The following is a 16869-nucleotide window of genomic DNA, read 5'->3' as shown; positions in this document are numbered from 1 at the left end:
TGCACAGATTACCCCCTCCCCGATAAATGCACCGCAAGTCCCACTGGAGCTGTCTCTCAAGACCATTAAGATGCCAGAAATCTTCCCGCGGAGACGCGGACACACGTCTAGCAGCCGAGCGGCTCGTTTGAAGGCCCATGAGGGAGCCGCCTGGATGAAGCCACTGCGGGGAAAATGAGTTTACAGGTAATTTACTGCCACTTTTCTGCTCACGCTCTCCGGATGCGCTGAGAACAAATGACTGGGAATCAATCAAACGGACGACATGAACCAGGAGCGTGGCGGTGCAATTTAACACCACGAGAACAAAATGGTGTAATACACTAAACAATAACAGAGGAGAAAAAGGAAAAAGAAAACCTCAAGAGTGCAATACCTACATTTTATTTTATTAATTACTAATTTCCCCCGAGAATATCGAGGCAGGGCAAGACCAGAATAGAGCGAGTCACACACTTATAAATAAGATGCACGTTAATCACCATCCCTGGATAATCCAGGAAAACACACTAGACAGTTTACCTTGGGCATTGTTTTCGATGGGACACTTTTTTAACCCTGGGAGGAGCCTCTTTTTATATATATTTTACAATTTTAACATGTTATTGAAGCATTCTGGTGCACTAAGAATCGATCCCATCGGATATCTTAATCTATCTTTAAGTTAGCTGCTAGACGTAGATTGAAAGAGGATAACACATCGACTACATTACACAGCGGTAGGTTGAACAGTTGGATTCTAGGAATTAAATATATGCACACAATGTAGGCCTCGGACCTTTGGAACGTTTATTTTTGTTATCGGTCCAAAAAAAACCAAGTTGAACTCCGAGCTGAGAGTGACGATCACGTTGATGTATGAAGACAAAAGAGTTTACCTCAATGTGGCGTCCACACGTGTGGTCCTGATGGGGGGGGGCAGATACAAACCAGCACGAGGGAACCTCAGGAGTTTAAAATGTGACAAAATGACTCCAGGTTTTAGAAAATCCGAATAACTTGGAAACCGGAACATTCATTTTCCACTTGTCTTGAGAAATTAAGTTGTATTTCTGATCGAGTCAGACTTCTTTACAGCAATGTCTCCGTGCTCCTGGATCTCAACGAGTGCATCAACATGGAGAGCCACTCTGACTTATTATTATTATTATGGGTGAATGTCGTCAAAATAAAGACTCGACTGCACATGAAGACGGCTGAAGATGTTTCTGCAGTGCAGCGGCAGCCTGAGCCGCGTGGGCATTTATCATTTCTGACTCGCTCTCCAGAGGAGACGCTGCCTTCATGTTAAAAGCATGCCGCGCCACATGAGTGTGAAAGGAAAACAGCCAAACATCACGAAACACAATCAAGACGCGGTACATAAAAAAAACCTTTATTATTGTTGTAAGGTAAGATTGACAACAACATGCTTTTACCACAATAAAAAATAAAAAGATATTGCACTGGTTTCACTCTAGCAATGTTTTTTTTCTTCTCTCTCTCGACGTCCTTCTCAAGCTTCCTCCTCCTCATCATCACTCTTTAAAGACAAACACTAAACACTGCCCTTTTCTGCACGAGTCAAGTCCGTGAACGTCGGTTGGGATCATCAGACAGAAACGAGCTAAACGGACTGCACATTGAAACGACACCGAATCTCATGTAACCTGGTTCCGAACGTGCGTGTGTGTAGGTGTGTGTGTGTGTGTGTGTTAGTGGTAATAAGGCGTCACCTTGTCATACCCAAAGTCACATGTTTGACGACGTGCCTCCCAGACGGAGTCTCCTGTGCGAGTTTTAAATGTTCGAAATCCTGATTTGGTCCACGCTCAAACTAAAGGAGGTTTTGACTTTCAGTTGGAGAGTTTTGCCGCGGCTGTTTTTGAAAAGAATCACGAATGAGTACAAAAGTTAATTCACGTCAAAACTACCACGCGGGAACAGCAGTCACAGTTTCCTCCACCCGTCGCGTTAAATCCAAAGCTCTTTATGAAACGCATCCCTCGCAATTAGAATTATAATGACAAGTTGTGGAAGCTCCTTGTGATCCGGTGGGATTCATGATCACGAGGGCTTTGTTGTTGTTGATCACATGGTTTCTGATTTCGCAGAGATGCTTGTGTTGGACACTTTCACACCAGTGGCGATGGTAAAACTGGCACCGCCACATTAGATGGCACACGTATTGATCTGTATGTGTGTGTGAGGCAACTGTCCATGTAGAACTAATAGCAGCCAGCTGAGAGCAGATGGACTGGTGTGTGTGTGCGCGCAATTACACACACACACACACACCATTTAGATACAGAACATTACCACTGCGGCTGCAGTCGACGGCGGCGCCTCATCGGAAGCTGTTTTGAAACTGAATTGAAATGCTGCGTCGAGCGCGACTCCAACTGAAAGATTTTTTTGGGACAAAACTATTGAGCAAGGAACCAAATTGTAGGACTTAAACCGGCCTGTGATGAGTTAGTCAGGATTCGAGAGCACAGAGTCATGAAGCAACTAACAAGGAGGCGCTGATATTTGATTGGTTGATGGACAACAACCACTATTTGTTTCTTTTTGATACGTACCACTTAAAGCTGTGATGGAGGAGCCCACCTGTCTCTGAAAATATCACCCCTCACAGTGACACTGATAGATATATACACACACATATATGTGTATATATATATAATATATGTGTATATATATATACATAATATATATATAAATTATATATATATATGAATACACATATATTATGATATATATATATTCATATATATACATATATATATATTCATATATATCTGTGATGAGCTCAATATCAGCTGATAGTTTTGGTCCGGCTGAAGTTTCAGTTCAAGACGAGAACAAAAACCTGATTTTGGGTGAGACCCATTTGAAATCCGCTCTCAGATTTGGAGCACTAGCACAAAGCATCGAAGTTCCAGACAGCAGATTAAAAAGCCAAACCTTTCGCTTGGTTTTATTTTCCACCCCGTGCCGTTGAATCTGAATCCACGACAGACACAAGACTCAAAGGCCTCGGAGGCGAGAGCCTCTGAACCATCACAGTCAAACCTGACTGCCAGTGTTTCAGGCCTCGCAGCGGCTCCAGATGCTGTCGCTGATTTGCTGTGAAACTTCCTCAGTGCTCACAAATCTGCCCGCGGACCAATTTCTGCTCTCTGAGCGACCTCCGATATGATTGGTTGGCAGAAAGCACGCGGCGGATAGACGGGAGTCCCAGACGCCTCTGATGGGTTCCGCAGACACACCTGTGATTTTGCCGCATGTGCTCCAACTCTTCCTCCTTTCTGCACATCCTCCATCACATAATCAACACATTTACGACGACCCGAACGCGTCGTTGGTAATCACCCTCGTCCCTCGGAGGAGGTCCGACTGCTACGGGCGACAAGTTCCACCGACGAAACGAAGCAAACACGTAGAGATATGAAACAAGAACATGTAAACGTATCACACAGATTGCCACAGTCAGCGTCGACGTCAGTTTAACGGCCGTCCTTTAAACTGAGCCTGAAAGCTCTGAGTTCAAATGAAGCGGGGGCGAGCCCAGTGAAGACACAGAACAGCGAAGGAGGTAAAGTTCATCTGAAACTCACGAGGGGCGTCCCGCCGCTCAGAACACCGGTGGACTCGCATCCAATGAAAGGAGAAAGACTCTTCAAAAATGTCAAAACCAAAAGAAAGACCCCCGAAAATATGTCTCGTCTTGCTTTTAAATGTCTAGTGAGTTCAGGACGACCCAGAGGAATTAAAGGGTGGTGTATCCGAAAGAAAGAGAAATATGGGAAATTGATTAGAACGGCCTCTTAGTTTGTACCCAGCTCCGACCCGACAGCTCCGGCTCGACAGCTCGCCCGGCTCCTTGAAGGATCGCTTCTTTTTTTAGTTTTTGCGTTTGATAAAGGAGATAAAAGATTTGTGCGACACGTACAGAGCTCAGCCACACACACAGGGAGCAGGGTGTCGTGAAGAAAGATAATCATAAAACACGCACACACACTCAGGGTATAAAACAGATGCACAACAGACCTTTAAATATTCCTATATGTATATACATATAAATCTCTGAGGGAGAGACATTATATATATACACACATAACACTCTCCCGCGCACACAAACACACACACACACACACACACACAGTAAAATCTGATGACTTCACAGGATCAGAGGCAAAAAACAAACACAGCAATTTGGTCCAGACACCAAAATAAAACTCCCGTAGCCCCCAGAGGCTGCTGGGAGCTAGAAATAAAAAGGCAGTGGTCCAATGAAACAGTGATTCTAAAACCACCAGCGTCGGTCTGAGCGCGCTCAGTTTGGGATGTGTGGTGCAGGCGACCCGTGGAATCAGGGGTGCGTTCAAATCCGTGGCGTCGTTTCACGTTCAGAGTTGAAACCTATCGGGTAAGGCTGGCTGCTCACTCTGCTGACCGCGGGATGAAACAGAACCGCAGCTAGAGACCCGTGATGTTGGGTCCGGGGTCATGATCCAGTATTGGATTAGCTTGCCGGATAGAAGGGTTTTTAAAATCCCTAAATCAAACGGGCGATAGCGGCGGTTACGCGAAGCGCTTTGCGAACACACTAGAGCAAGGTATCGAAAACCATCCCCACCCTGTAGAAACCTCGCCAACATGTTGAAATTAAAATCAACGGTTTAAAAAAAATCTATTTAAAAAAAAGAGAGAATTGAATCACTCGATGAGTGAAATAACTTAAGTCAGCAGTCTTCGCGCCTTCGGAAAAAACATAAAAAAACGAGGGGAAGGTGCGATGTCGCGCTGTAAGACACGACGTCCAGCAGAGGGAGGGACGGCCGACCGTGTCAAGAGTCCAACTGCAGCTCCAGACGAGGCTCTACGCCCGAGTGCAGACTTGATGAGTCAGCACAAACACTAATCTAATCTAGCACACCGACACGCCACGGAATCTCTTCAAATCACCAAGCCGTGTCTGGGATCCGAGCTCGGGGAGCGATGCAGCGTCGCATCAGCGAGGAGAGGAGAATTGAATTTGGCCCAGTGAGCCGGGTGGACATGGATGTCGTCCCATTAAAAACACCGTGATGCGTTTACACAGATTGCTAAACATACGCTGCACTTTGTTGCTGGGAAACAATCTCCTTCCCCATTGTTGGGGAGGGGGGGCAAACATCAAGGTGAAAAGTAATGAGGCAGCGCGAGAATGATCGCGAGCGAGGGAAACGGCGCGTTGCCAGGTGTGTGCGTTGCCAGGTGTGTGCGTTTTATGCGCGCCGTGCACGGACCACTGAGCTCTTTATTTCTCGCCCCGAACACGTTTGCAGAAAGAGAAAAAATAAAACGGCGACTCCTCGTGGCATTTAGCCTGAGAGCGGGAACCCAAATAGTCACGACACCAAAGTAACTCACATGAACATGTGGAGCACAGCTGGAATGGAGCGAGGCGGACCACACCTGTCTCTGATTAGTGCCAAGTTACCAATGTGTTTTCTTCCAGACATGCAGTGGCTTCTGAAACCTCAAGCGAGCACACTCAGGTGATCTGTACATTTGGTTCTGGTACTTTGCTTCTTCTTTTTTTTCTTCCCGTGCGGCTGCTACGTCTTCTTGGCGTTTGCTTTGTCTGGTTGCGCGGAGGCGGACGCCTTGGGCTGGGACCTCTCGCGCTGTGGATCGGATGCGGAGGAGGAGGAGCCGAGGGCGGGCTGAGGCTGAGGCTGAGGCTGCGGGGGCCGCTGTGCGGATGCAGTTGTGGCAGCGTCCTCCCGGCATGCAGACCCCGACGTGGGCCTCTCTGGGACGTCGTTGCGGGATGACGGCTGCGGGGCTGCAAAGTCTTTCTGGGTCGAGGGTTTGGGCGACCTCAGTGAAGTGGTTGGTGAGGCAACCGGCTCAGTTGTCTGTCTTGTTTGGGACTCCAAAAGGGGAGGGGTCTGAGGGGTCTGAGGGGTCTGAGGGGTCTGAGGGGCTTGTGGCTGTGGAAAGGGAAATGAGAGGGGATCAGTTGGTTTCTGGTCCTTCTGGCTCTGGGCTGCGGCGGCGGGGCTCAGTTTGACTGGACCCAGAACGCTCTTCGCTTCTGTCGCAAGCTGGGACACGACCTTCTCCACGACACTCTCAGAGGGCGGAACTGGGGAGCCGGAAGTGGGCGAGGGCGTCGCACTGAGACTCGCAGCCGCCACAGCACAGAGTTTCCGGTTGTCGGCCTCCTTCTTCTCCTTGGGGATGCCAGGAGAGGAGCAGGAGGCGCGGGGCGTCTCTTGGCCGTCGGGCGTCGGGCAGTCTGGAGCTCTCTCAGCGATGGAGTCCGTGCCGTTGGCCGTGGTTCTGCTCTCGGTAGGATGTGTGATGGTCGTTGGAGAGGGGACTGTGGTTCTGGGGCTGCCCAGGGCCGGGTCCTCCGCTCTGGGCTCCGATGGTGCGGCCGTCCCCCCGGGACTCTTCGAGTCCTGCGGAGGAGTTGGCTTGAGGAAAGTGTCCTTGCTGACTGAGATGAATGCACTGCCTGGGGTGGAGAAGGGTAGGGGGCCCTGCGTGGGTTTTGCGGGCCCTCTCGGTTCTAGAACCTTCCTCTCATGTTTTGCACCGTCTTCTGTCGATGAAGCCGACCGCGCCTCCTTTTCCCCCAGAGAGGGGGCGCTCTGATCCGGCTTGCTTTCTGCAAGAGAGGGGAGGGTGTGCGAGGGAGTGGGCCTGCCTAACTGGGCGGGCCCCGTGTGGGTGAAGGTGGCGTGAGGGGTGCAGAGGGAGGGCAGGGTGCCCCCGGGGCCCGTCCTCACGGTGGTGGGCCTCAGCAGAGGGGGAGGGGTGAAGGTCGCCGCCCTGCCTCCGTCCTGGCTGTCCTCGGAGCCCTCGTCAGTCTCGTCCTCGGACGAGTCCACCTCGTGGATGGCGTCTTGCTTCTGGAGCGACTCCCTCCGCTCGGCTCGGTCCTGCCGGATGGCGGACAGTTTGTCCTTCAGCTTGCTCTTCCCGGGGGCCAGGCCCAGCGAGCCGGACACGGCACCGAGGGAGCCGTCCCCCTCCTGACGGCCCAACTTCCTGGACGAGGAGGAGTGTTTCTGCAGGCTGCCCGTCTCCACGCTGCGTCCCGCCGAGGACAGCAGACCCTCGCTGGCCGACTCCTGAAGGTCAGTGGGGGAAAGGACACGTTCAGAATAGCCTTCAAATGTCACGGTCCAGTTCATGTTTTTCTTTCTCAAGGAAACTATTCATGCCTCTGCTCACTCGAGTGGCCTACATTTGAAAAACAACTGCATTAACTTCATGTAAAAATGATATCTCCAACTCTTTTCCCAATAGTTTTTCAAGACACTATGATGAAATGTATTGTCCACTCGTATTTCGTGTGAATAACTCATACCTGAAGGCTCTGCAGACTCGGTTCTCTCTGCAGAATCTCCTTCTTGAACTCGGAGTGAGAGATGTCCAGACTGTGTTTGCGGGCCCCCGCGGTCCCTCCTCCCGCCGCGGCCCCCCCGGAGGGAGACGAGGGGGGGTTGGAGAGCGAGGAGGCCAGCTTCTCAGCGGACTGCACCCTCTTGAGGAGCGGCGACCGTGGCGACTCTGCGCTCTTAGGCCTGGATATCTGCCTCGCCAGGGGAGGGGAGGAGTGGAGCTTCACGGGGAACGACTGGCACCCCGTGGACTGCGCCAGAGCGTGGCTGGGCAGAGGGGAGGGCGAGCGCTGTGGCGAGGAGCTCTGCGGGGTGGGCGAAGGCGTGCGGGCCAGCGGGGAGAGGGGGATGTTGCCGGCGGACTTGCGTCGCGGTGAGCGGTACTGGCGCTGGAGCTTCGGGGCGAGGCCGTGCAGGGAGCTGGGCCTGATGTGGCCGGAGCTCGCCGGGGAGTTTGGGACGCTGGAGCTGGGAGAGCTGCTCTGAGATGAGTTCCCACCAACTGAGAGGAAGAACATTATACGGGAGTATCAGATTTCATATCATATCATATTTGGATATATTTGTGTGGATATTTTTCACTTTCAATGAGCATATCAGTCTTTTCAGGAGTGTCATTTATTCATAATAAATTAAAGATAACATGCAGCTAGAGCTTACAACTGGTTGAAAATCTTAACTGCTCAAGTCCCAAAAGGTTTTGCATACATTAAATATTAATTAACAATTTATTTAAAAAAAACTCAATTAATTGGTTCATCAACGACCAGAACAATAATTAATTGGAGCCCTTCTCTTAATCTTAGTACACTAATCAAGACAGTTTTTATTCTTTCTGTAGATGAAGACAGAAGATTCATTTTAATAAATCAGATTCAAAGCAATAAATACAGAATTTCCCTTTTCAGTCAAACTTTCAAACGTCATCCTGATCTGTGAGACGACCGCCCTGATGTCCACGGAACACACGTCACCGAGGTGTTCCTGCAGTACAGGCGAGTGGTTGTCGCTCACCTGAGTGGGCGGAGTCCGGCGTGGACCTGCAGCCCTGCGTCGGGCTCCGCGGGGACAGATTGTGCGTGGGCGAGCCGGGGCCACTCTCCCCGGAGGAGAGCGAGCGGTTCAGAGAGGACAGGCTGCGACTGGTGTGGAGGAGAGACGCCTGCTTGGTGATCTTCCTGAACAGAGACGTCCTCTTCTTACTACGAGACAGAAGGCACAACAGCTCACGGGAGGAAGCCCCACATGAAACACAGGCGCGGTCGATACCACGCAGGTGTGTGCGTCCCACCTGTCCTGTCCCTCCTTGGTCTTGGTCTTCTTGTTTCGTCTCGCCATCTTGGATTTGTTGGTCGTCTTGCGGGCGGGACCGACCTTGATGGTCGTGTTCTCGAACGGGGTGGCCGCGATGGAGACTTTGCCCCCGCTCTGAGGGAAGACACACGGATGTTGACGGACATGTTTCGTTACAGTTTCAGGTCACTCGACTAGAGGTACGAATTGGTATTAAAGCTACTACGAGGAACCTTTATTCGGTGTTGATTTTGGCAGTCGCTGCGGTCAAAGGTGGAATTATTTCCGAGCACCAGATTCCCTTTATAGAACCTCTTATTTCATTTGACTGCAGCGGGGCTTGACAGACAGCCACGCTCAGCCCTGGGTCTCCAGCGGTGTGGCGACGGCTCCCGTAGAGGCAATCGTATTAAATCAAGACTGCAGCTTTATGTATATATTTGCACGTTTAATGTGTTTCATTGTAATTCATGTCATTTCAGGTATCACTGCTTTGAGCAGGAGTAGAATCATTTCACCAACATACATATATTATGCAATATAAACAGTATTGAAGGATGAGTTCACATTAGTTCTTAAAATCAGCATTAAGTTAAAAATATTTTATTTATTTAGTAAGAAAATAACTAAAGGACTTTATTTGGACTGAATTCAACCAAAGAGTATAAATAAATGTACTTTGTGTATTTGTACCTTCAGGATGAGCTCCACCACCTCTGTGTGGACCAGCCCGTGAACCGCCTCTCCGTTGACTTGGGTGATCAGGTCTCTCTCCCTCAGCCCCGCATCGTGGGCCGGACCACCGTCCTCCACATGCTGAGGGCGAGCAGAGAGAGGCGGTCACATGAGAGGTAGAAGGAAAGGTGGAGAGAGAAAAGAATGAGAGCAACAGGAAGGAGGAAAGAATGGAAATGTATTTAAGACCCATGAGCCTGTTCTTCTGGTGTTTACTGCCATCTTCTGTCAACAACAAGAATCCCAACACCCTGCGCCCACAATGACTACAGGCATTCTGAAACAAATATAAGCTGCATCTGAGATCTCAAGAAACCTCCTCATTTTAATACATTGGGTAGAAAAAGAACAAAATATGGTATATTTCTGTCATATCTCTAAAAGAAAAGTTGGATTATTTTAGTCAGCATTCCTCACCCAGACCATGTGGTGTACAGTGTAGATGTCAGAGTCTCCCATGTACACTCGGATGGCCCTCAGGGTGAAGCCGTACTTCTTGCCCACTCTCTGGATCACAATGGCGGGCGTGGCGCTGTCCACGGCCGGGGACAGGTCGCGGCTCGGGGAGGAGTCCCGTGACGACGGATTGGACGACAGTGAGTGGGGCGACATCGGACTGGCCAATGGAGAGGCTCCGTGGTGGTCTAAGAGCGGACAGACAATAGACATGTGCGTCTGAGGTTTTTGGCTGTATGGAGTTAAGTACAATCGAGGACTTCATTCTTCTATTCAGGCCAGGATCACACTTACAAATATATTACCCAGGTATCCTATAATTGTCTTTTGGTCAATCTTTTTTTGTGATTTTATTCTATTCTTCTATATTCTCTCCAATAAATCAACTATATATTTGAAAGCAAATCCCAATCTAACAAACACATTTAAAGACCTTTAATGGTGTAAAAAGACATTACAGCCTGGTGTTCAGCATCCAGCAGCAGCACCTCCCCCTCATGCTCCCAGCCTGACACACTGACCTGCAGGGATCATCAGTGACAGCGTGGTGGCAGACGCCGACTTGATGACCTTGTTGAGCGGTCGGGAGCTGGGCGGCGCTGTGTGTTTGTCTGCGTCCCCAGACAGCAGCCGATGGCGAGCCCTGCGAGCCGCCAGGTCGCTGATGGCTCTCGGAGTGGACGGAGAGTCGCTGTCCTCTGCAACTTTAGCGGCTGCGCTGGCACAGCCGTTACTGCCGCTACCTCTGTGACCGCGGTCACTGACGTCGACTGAACTACCCGCTGCAGGGGGAGAGGGAGGGGAGAGAGGCAGCTCAGAGAGCATGTTCGTCTAATACAAGGAAATGGGGCTGAAATAGAGTTCCAAGTCAATCAGGGTGACTAAGTATTACATTTTATACTATTTCGGGAACAAATTCAGGACGTATTAATCGACTAATAAGTAGTCAGATGATTTCTCTCTGAAGTGTAATTGACGAGCAAAGAAGTTTCCCAATTTCAGCAGGAACCGAGGTATCAAGGTCAGAATATTCAGGATCAGTGTAAAATACTAATTAATCAGCTAAATAAACTGTAATTCAAAGAAATTGAAGACAATTTACTGATTCTAAAACAAAGTATTTGTTAAAGTACATTTGTAGAATTGTTATTCAACCCGCCTGTTTATTATTGATCTAAAAGTGAAAACCACATCTACAGCGTTGTCTCGTGTTGTTGCGTAATCCTTGTGTCTCCGCAGTGTGCGTTTGTACTGACATGTGAGCGTGGCCTTGCTCAGTGGACTGCAGGTGGAGCTCGGCGTGGTGGGAGACTCCTCCAGCTTCAGCTCTCTCTCCACTGGGATCTCTGGGATGGCGAGGGGCAGCTCGTCACACCGCGGGCCCCTCACTGCACTCAGACCCAGCGGGCTGGGACTCTTCCGGCTTCCAACTGCACCTGAGAGACCAACGATGCACATCCAGGATTTGTGGTACAGCTCATCCATGATATCCTGGATGTATTGGTCACTACTTCCAGGGGGGAGAGGGTTCCCTGCCTTTCTTTAACTAAACACCTGTACATTTGAGGAGTTTGGGGAACACGGGCCATCACGGTGTCCTTCCTGCGTTTTACCTTGACCTCCCTCTTCCTCTGAGGAGATGGCGAAGCGGGGCATCTCAATGATGGCAGAACAGCAGCGTCTCCGGACCGTCAGTGGTGGGCTGGAGTCGCTCTCTGTGTGGGACGACTCCGAGACAGACAGACGCTTCCGCAGGCTGGAAAAGGTAAAATTGGAGATGAGCATAGAGACCGGTACACGTCTATTACACAGTTATATGACTAACCAGGGGTTAAACTGACACTTTAAAACATGGAGGACTTTAACACACTTTGTTGTTTGAGCAAGTGTCCAAGGCATAACATCCATAAAGGACTCTGGGAGTGTTCCTGATAATACAAAACTACCTAAAAAAGCCTTCTTTATATCCCAGCTTGTTTATTGAAATATTTGCACACAACAACAAAAACAGGGGCTAGACGTTGCTGTGCGATGACATGGAGGAGAAGAACTCACATCTCTGGAGATCCCACCAGCCAAGATCGATCTCTGGACTTGAGTCCGCTGAGGCTGTCGATGCGATCTCCTCCCTCCTCGCTGAGGCTGCGTTTGGTGGGAGGAGGTGTCCTCTTCTCCTCGTGCAGAGACAGGCGCTCCATACTGCTGTACACCTGCACACGACAAGTCGGGGATGCCATTACCGGACATTGTGCCACTCTACGCCTTTACAGTAACACACTTTTTGGCAAATTCTCAAAAGGATTATGACCAAATTCTGTTTCAATAAAATAGGCAGTGTGTAGACACAATGTGAAGATCCATTGTAGTGCATATTGAAAAGATGCCTGATCAGAATGGGCTGAATGTTTGGCCTCAATAATACAATACAGCCGGGCCAATGACGATTAGACTTTTCCAATAGCTCAAATCTCAGGAGAACATTCAGAAAGGGCTTGATTAAAAAATAAAACTGGATCAGTGTTGTGAGTGGAGCAGTCTGGATGTATTAGTGAGGGTACCTTGCTGAAACGAGGCGAGCAAGAGGAGAACTGTCGAATCTCCACATGTTCCTCATCGTTGGTATCATCCTCTTCATCTGAATCTACATGGTGGTACCGGTCGGAACGAGCTGAGAGACACACACACACACACACACAGATTAGGTTGTGTGTGGATGACAGCATGAGCACATGAGATCTGGAAGAAGCCGTCGAGAGACCTACTGTCAAAGTAGCTTGTGTCGTCCTCAGACTCCAGCTGGGGGATGAACTCGGCCTTCTGCCTCAGCAGGCTGTTCCAGTCCAGGTCTGTGAAGAACGAGTGATGCTTCACCTCATAGGCACTTCCTGAGGAGATGAAGGAGAACAGAGGGGGTGGAGAAGTGAAGGAGCAGAGAGGGAGGAAACAGATGAGAACGTACAGCGGCAGCTACAGTATCGGGTTGAACCAGCTTTGGACCGAACACCCTGGTGGAGACTGGTTGCACCTTCGGTCCAAAACGCTTTTTGTCAAATAACAAAAAATAAAACGAACGTCAAGCTTCAAAAGGCAAAACAAAATACAGCACAAAGAGAAACTGCAAACTTGAACAAATATGGGCAAGTAAAAGTTATGGATAAAAATAATCTGGTTCCTGGAAAAACATTTCAATAAGGTTTACTACATTCTTAGAAGCCCTCGTGTGTGTGTGTGTGTGTGTTTTTTTTTACCTGTGCCCAGTCTCTCCAGAGGATTTTGTCTCAGCAGCTGGGAGATTAGGTCCTGAGCTTCTTGAGGCAGAGCTTCGTCCTCTTCGGGCCAGATGATCTCATCTAGAACAAAAACCCAAAGTGTCACCACGGGGATCTTTGATGTCTTTATCTAAGAGACAATAAATAACAAAATGGTCCAGTGGAACGCTGGATTATGTTACGGGTCAGCCCAACATGATTCGCTCTTCACCCATTTCCAATATATACAGGACTGTCTCAGAAAATTAGAATATTGTGATAAAGTTCTTTATTTTCTGTAATGCAATTAAAAAAACAAAAATGTCATGCATTCTGGATTCATTACAAATCAACTGAAATATTGCAAGCCTTTTATTCTTTTAATATTGCTGATTATGGCTTACAGCTTAAGAAAACTCTAAAATCCTATCATAAAATTTGAATATTTCCTCAGACCAAGTTAAAAAAAAGATTTATAACAGCAAAACAAAATCAAACATTTGAAAATGTGTTTCCAGGTGTTTCGAGTTAATTAGACGATTCAAGTGATTTGTTTAATACCCTACTAGTATACTTTTTCATGATATTCTAATATTTAGTAATAGGATATTTGAGTTTTCTTAAGCTGTAAGCCATAATCAGCAATATTAAAAGAATAAAAGGCTTGCAATATTTCAGTTGATTTGTAATGAATCCAGAATGCATGACATTTTTGTTTTTTTAATTGCATTACAGAAAATAAAGAACTTTATCACAATATTCTAATTTTCTGAGACAGTCCTGTATATGAAGTGATTTGTAATATAGTGTGGCTCCGGGGCCTCTGAGGAGCCGGAGAGAGCCGGACCCGAACCTGACATTCTGTTTTCATGCATGAACTGACCAGTCCAAACCAATTCATGGCAGCTGAAGTAAATAGTTCCTATTATGGTTGTGCATTCGTAAACAATCACTCTGTTTCACACACAAAAAAAGAACTCCAACTCATGTTCCATGGTGAGTAGATCAAACCTGAACATCATTTGTTAATAACTCATCCACACTCTTATTTGTGGGAGTCTCCTCAGCCTAGCAAAGTACATTCACTCTCCTGTACTACATTTAGATGCACAAAAAGGTTGTGGTTTTGTCCGTCATACGTGCTTCACATTGATGACATTAAAATAATCGAGTGACTTGAGATGGATCGTCTCTTTTACAAGAGGGACCCTGCCAAAAGGTATCGGAGGGTGACATACTGCAAGAACACACGTTACAACATCCTTCCTCAGAAATCAATGTCTTGATTGTGATGCGTGGATGCCCGATACGAAGACATCCTCCTGGCCTCTCAGGACAAGAGAGAATAAGACAGGAGTAGAAAATCAGACACATTGAGGAAAACAGCCAATGGTTCATCTCGACGTATTTCCTCCATCACTGGCTCCCAGTAGCCGCGATGTTCATTTCAGAAATCTCACAGACTTTTTATCTTAATAAACACATCATCCAACTAACATGTCATTCGTGTAGATTTATCTCGGTACATTTAGCGTCCCACCGGAGAGTCCTGCCCGACGTGATGCGCCTTGCCGACACTACTGGAGCCTGATAGAGAAATACATTCAAGGCACACGGGGGCCCTCAATTCTTTATCACCACAGCGTATCAATATGGAGAGACGGACTCAGAAAGTCATAAAAGAGATATGAGGGGATCAATACAGGTTTATGATCATTGACTTGCCCTTTCATCAAAGGGAATGCGAGGGAGAAAAAGAAGGCAGGGGAGAAATCTCAATTGATTTCACTCCCTGTATGTGGAGGATGAGTAACATCTCTATCTGTCCGTTTCTGGCTGTTATCAAGGCAGCCTGGAAGCCCTCTGGCTCCAACACAACACCAAAGCCCAGACACACTGTGCCGACATCTCCATTGGAGAACAGGAACAACACAACATCAATTATTGAGAATTTGATCACGTGAGGACGATAAAATTGTCTTTGAATCTTTTTTTCTTCATCTACAAACAGTAATTTAAAGTTGAGAAAACACCATTGATGAAGACCAATCATTCTGGTTGGAAAAACATGAATATTTAATGTCTTTCTGATGGATGAAGTTATATAATAATAACTTCCCTCTAATCTAGCCGTACTGTGTGCAAATGTATATTCACTTTAAAATACAGTGGCAGCAATTGTAATGTGCAGGTCATAGAATCGGAGATGGAAAAGGTTTTTATGAGTGGTTTTATGAGTGGTCCCTCTCGTTGAACGTCTACTTGAGAAATGAAACAAGTGATTTTCCCTCTTAATTTGATTTTTGACAAATAAAAAGCAAAACAAAGAGTACAGATAATTATAGAAATCTCAATTGGTCAAGTGATGATATGCGTTGTGATTTTTTCTATCCTATTTTATTAGCGCTTGCTGTAACAACCATGACGAACTATTCAGGCTGGCGAGCGAACAGTAATACATTTAGATTAATAGACTCCTGTCACGGACTACATTTCGTATTGGTGCACCAATCTATAGCTCTATTAATGGTGTCACACAGCTAATTCAACAGCTTCATTTATTTTGATGTCTCAATTGTTTCTGTTGTTCCAAATCCAGATGTGACTGGTGTGAGTGGGGGCTGTAAAGTGGAGTTCAACTGCGCAACAATTTTTTTTTTTATGTCAACGGATTACGATGATGGCCAAAGCTGCACACATATGATCTGTATTGTAGAAAAGCTAGAATATGTTGAAAAACTACGGTGACAGTCCGTCAGAATCGGCGACTCACCGCTGATGACCTGACCAAACAGCTCCTCGGGTGTGTCTCCGAAGAAAGGAGCACAGCCCACCAGGAACTCGTACAGGATGACTCCCATGGCCCACCAGTCCACCGGCTTCCCGTAGCCCTGGCGCAGGATCACCTCTGGGGCGATGTACTCTGGAGTGCCACACACCTGGAGAGGCATCAGCACACAGGAAGTCAGCAAGTGGAACTGGAAGAATGCTTCGCAGTTTTACTAAGGGGCGAATATATACAGATGAATCTTAACTGCTCAGACTAGTGGCTAAAAGAAATGTATATGGACAGTATATGAAAAAAAATGTTTAAGCTGGGCCACAAATACCACACACACACAAACAATGTTGAGACGTACTTGTTTATCGAGGAACTCTCTGGTGTCTTTCTCTATGTGTCCCTCGTACATGTTGGTGGTCAAACTCATCAAACCGATCTTTGAGAGACCGAAGTCCGTCAGCTTGATGTGTCCCATGGAGGTGATGAGAAGACTGCAGGAGAGCACATGACAAGCCCGGTCAGAAATATATCTCAGAAGGACTTCCCTTTCAAATAAGGATCCTCTGAAGACCAAAAAAGTGAAATACAAGTACTAGTCCCATTACGATACCATTACTCTGAGTTTATACACAATCCAACTAGAAAACAAATCCTTTAGTTTCATGAACATGGTGAACATGAAATAAGGGTGGGCTGTGCATTGAAGTGAAAATAAGATGGCGTGTGTGTACTTCATATTTAAATACGCTTGTCACTTTCACAAGTACTGTTATCTGTTTGTCTGTGCACTTTATTTGGCTTTCTATTTCTTGCACTGTGTTGTTTGTTTAATGTTATTACCTTCGCATTGAAAATGCGGAAGGTTATGTTTTGATCGCCGTGTATTTATTTATTTATTTGTATGCGTGTTCCTCGCATAACTCAAAAAGTATGAAACCGAATCGCATAAAATTTGGTGGGATGATTGGTT

The 16869-nt window shown here is 47.3% G+C and overlaps 1 protein-coding gene across 1 annotated transcript in view; it reads right to left on the bottom strand.

Moving 5' to 3' along the window:
- Positions 1–363: 363 nt before the first annotated feature.
- mast2 (microtubule associated serine/threonine kinase 2) overlaps positions 364–16869 on the bottom strand; it is a 136366-nt gene continuing 119860 nt past the window's right edge. Inside the window, exons 18-32 of the mRNA XM_056415632.1 lie at positions 16258–16390; positions 15891–16056; positions 13118–13219; positions 12632–12754; positions 12428–12537; positions 11925–12079; positions 11483–11625; positions 11126–11305; positions 10391–10651; positions 9831–10057; positions 9372–9494; positions 8677–8813; positions 8400–8587; positions 7352–7887; positions 364–7112 (exon numbers count right to left, since the gene is read on the bottom strand). Of these exons, the coding sequence (XP_056271607.1) occupies positions 5586–7112; positions 7352–7887; positions 8400–8587; positions 8677–8813; positions 9372–9494; positions 9831–10057; positions 10391–10651; positions 11126–11305; positions 11483–11625; positions 11925–12079; positions 12428–12537; positions 12632–12754; positions 13118–13219; positions 15891–16056; positions 16258–16390 (4111 nt within the window). The 3' untranslated portion in view covers positions 364–5585. The remainder of the gene's footprint in view (positions 7113–7351; positions 7888–8399; positions 8588–8676; positions 8814–9371; positions 9495–9830; positions 10058–10390; positions 10652–11125; positions 11306–11482; positions 11626–11924; positions 12080–12427; positions 12538–12631; positions 12755–13117; positions 13220–15890; positions 16057–16257; positions 16391–16869) is intronic.

Source organism: Pseudoliparis swirei, chromosome 5 (genome assembly GCF_029220125.1).
Source record: "Pseudoliparis swirei isolate HS2019 ecotype Mariana Trench chromosome 5, NWPU_hadal_v1, whole genome shotgun sequence".
Classification (NCBI taxonomy): Eukaryota; Metazoa; Chordata; class Actinopteri; order Perciformes; family Liparidae; genus Pseudoliparis; species Pseudoliparis swirei.
This window is presented reverse-complemented; position numbering and strand designations above follow the sequence as displayed.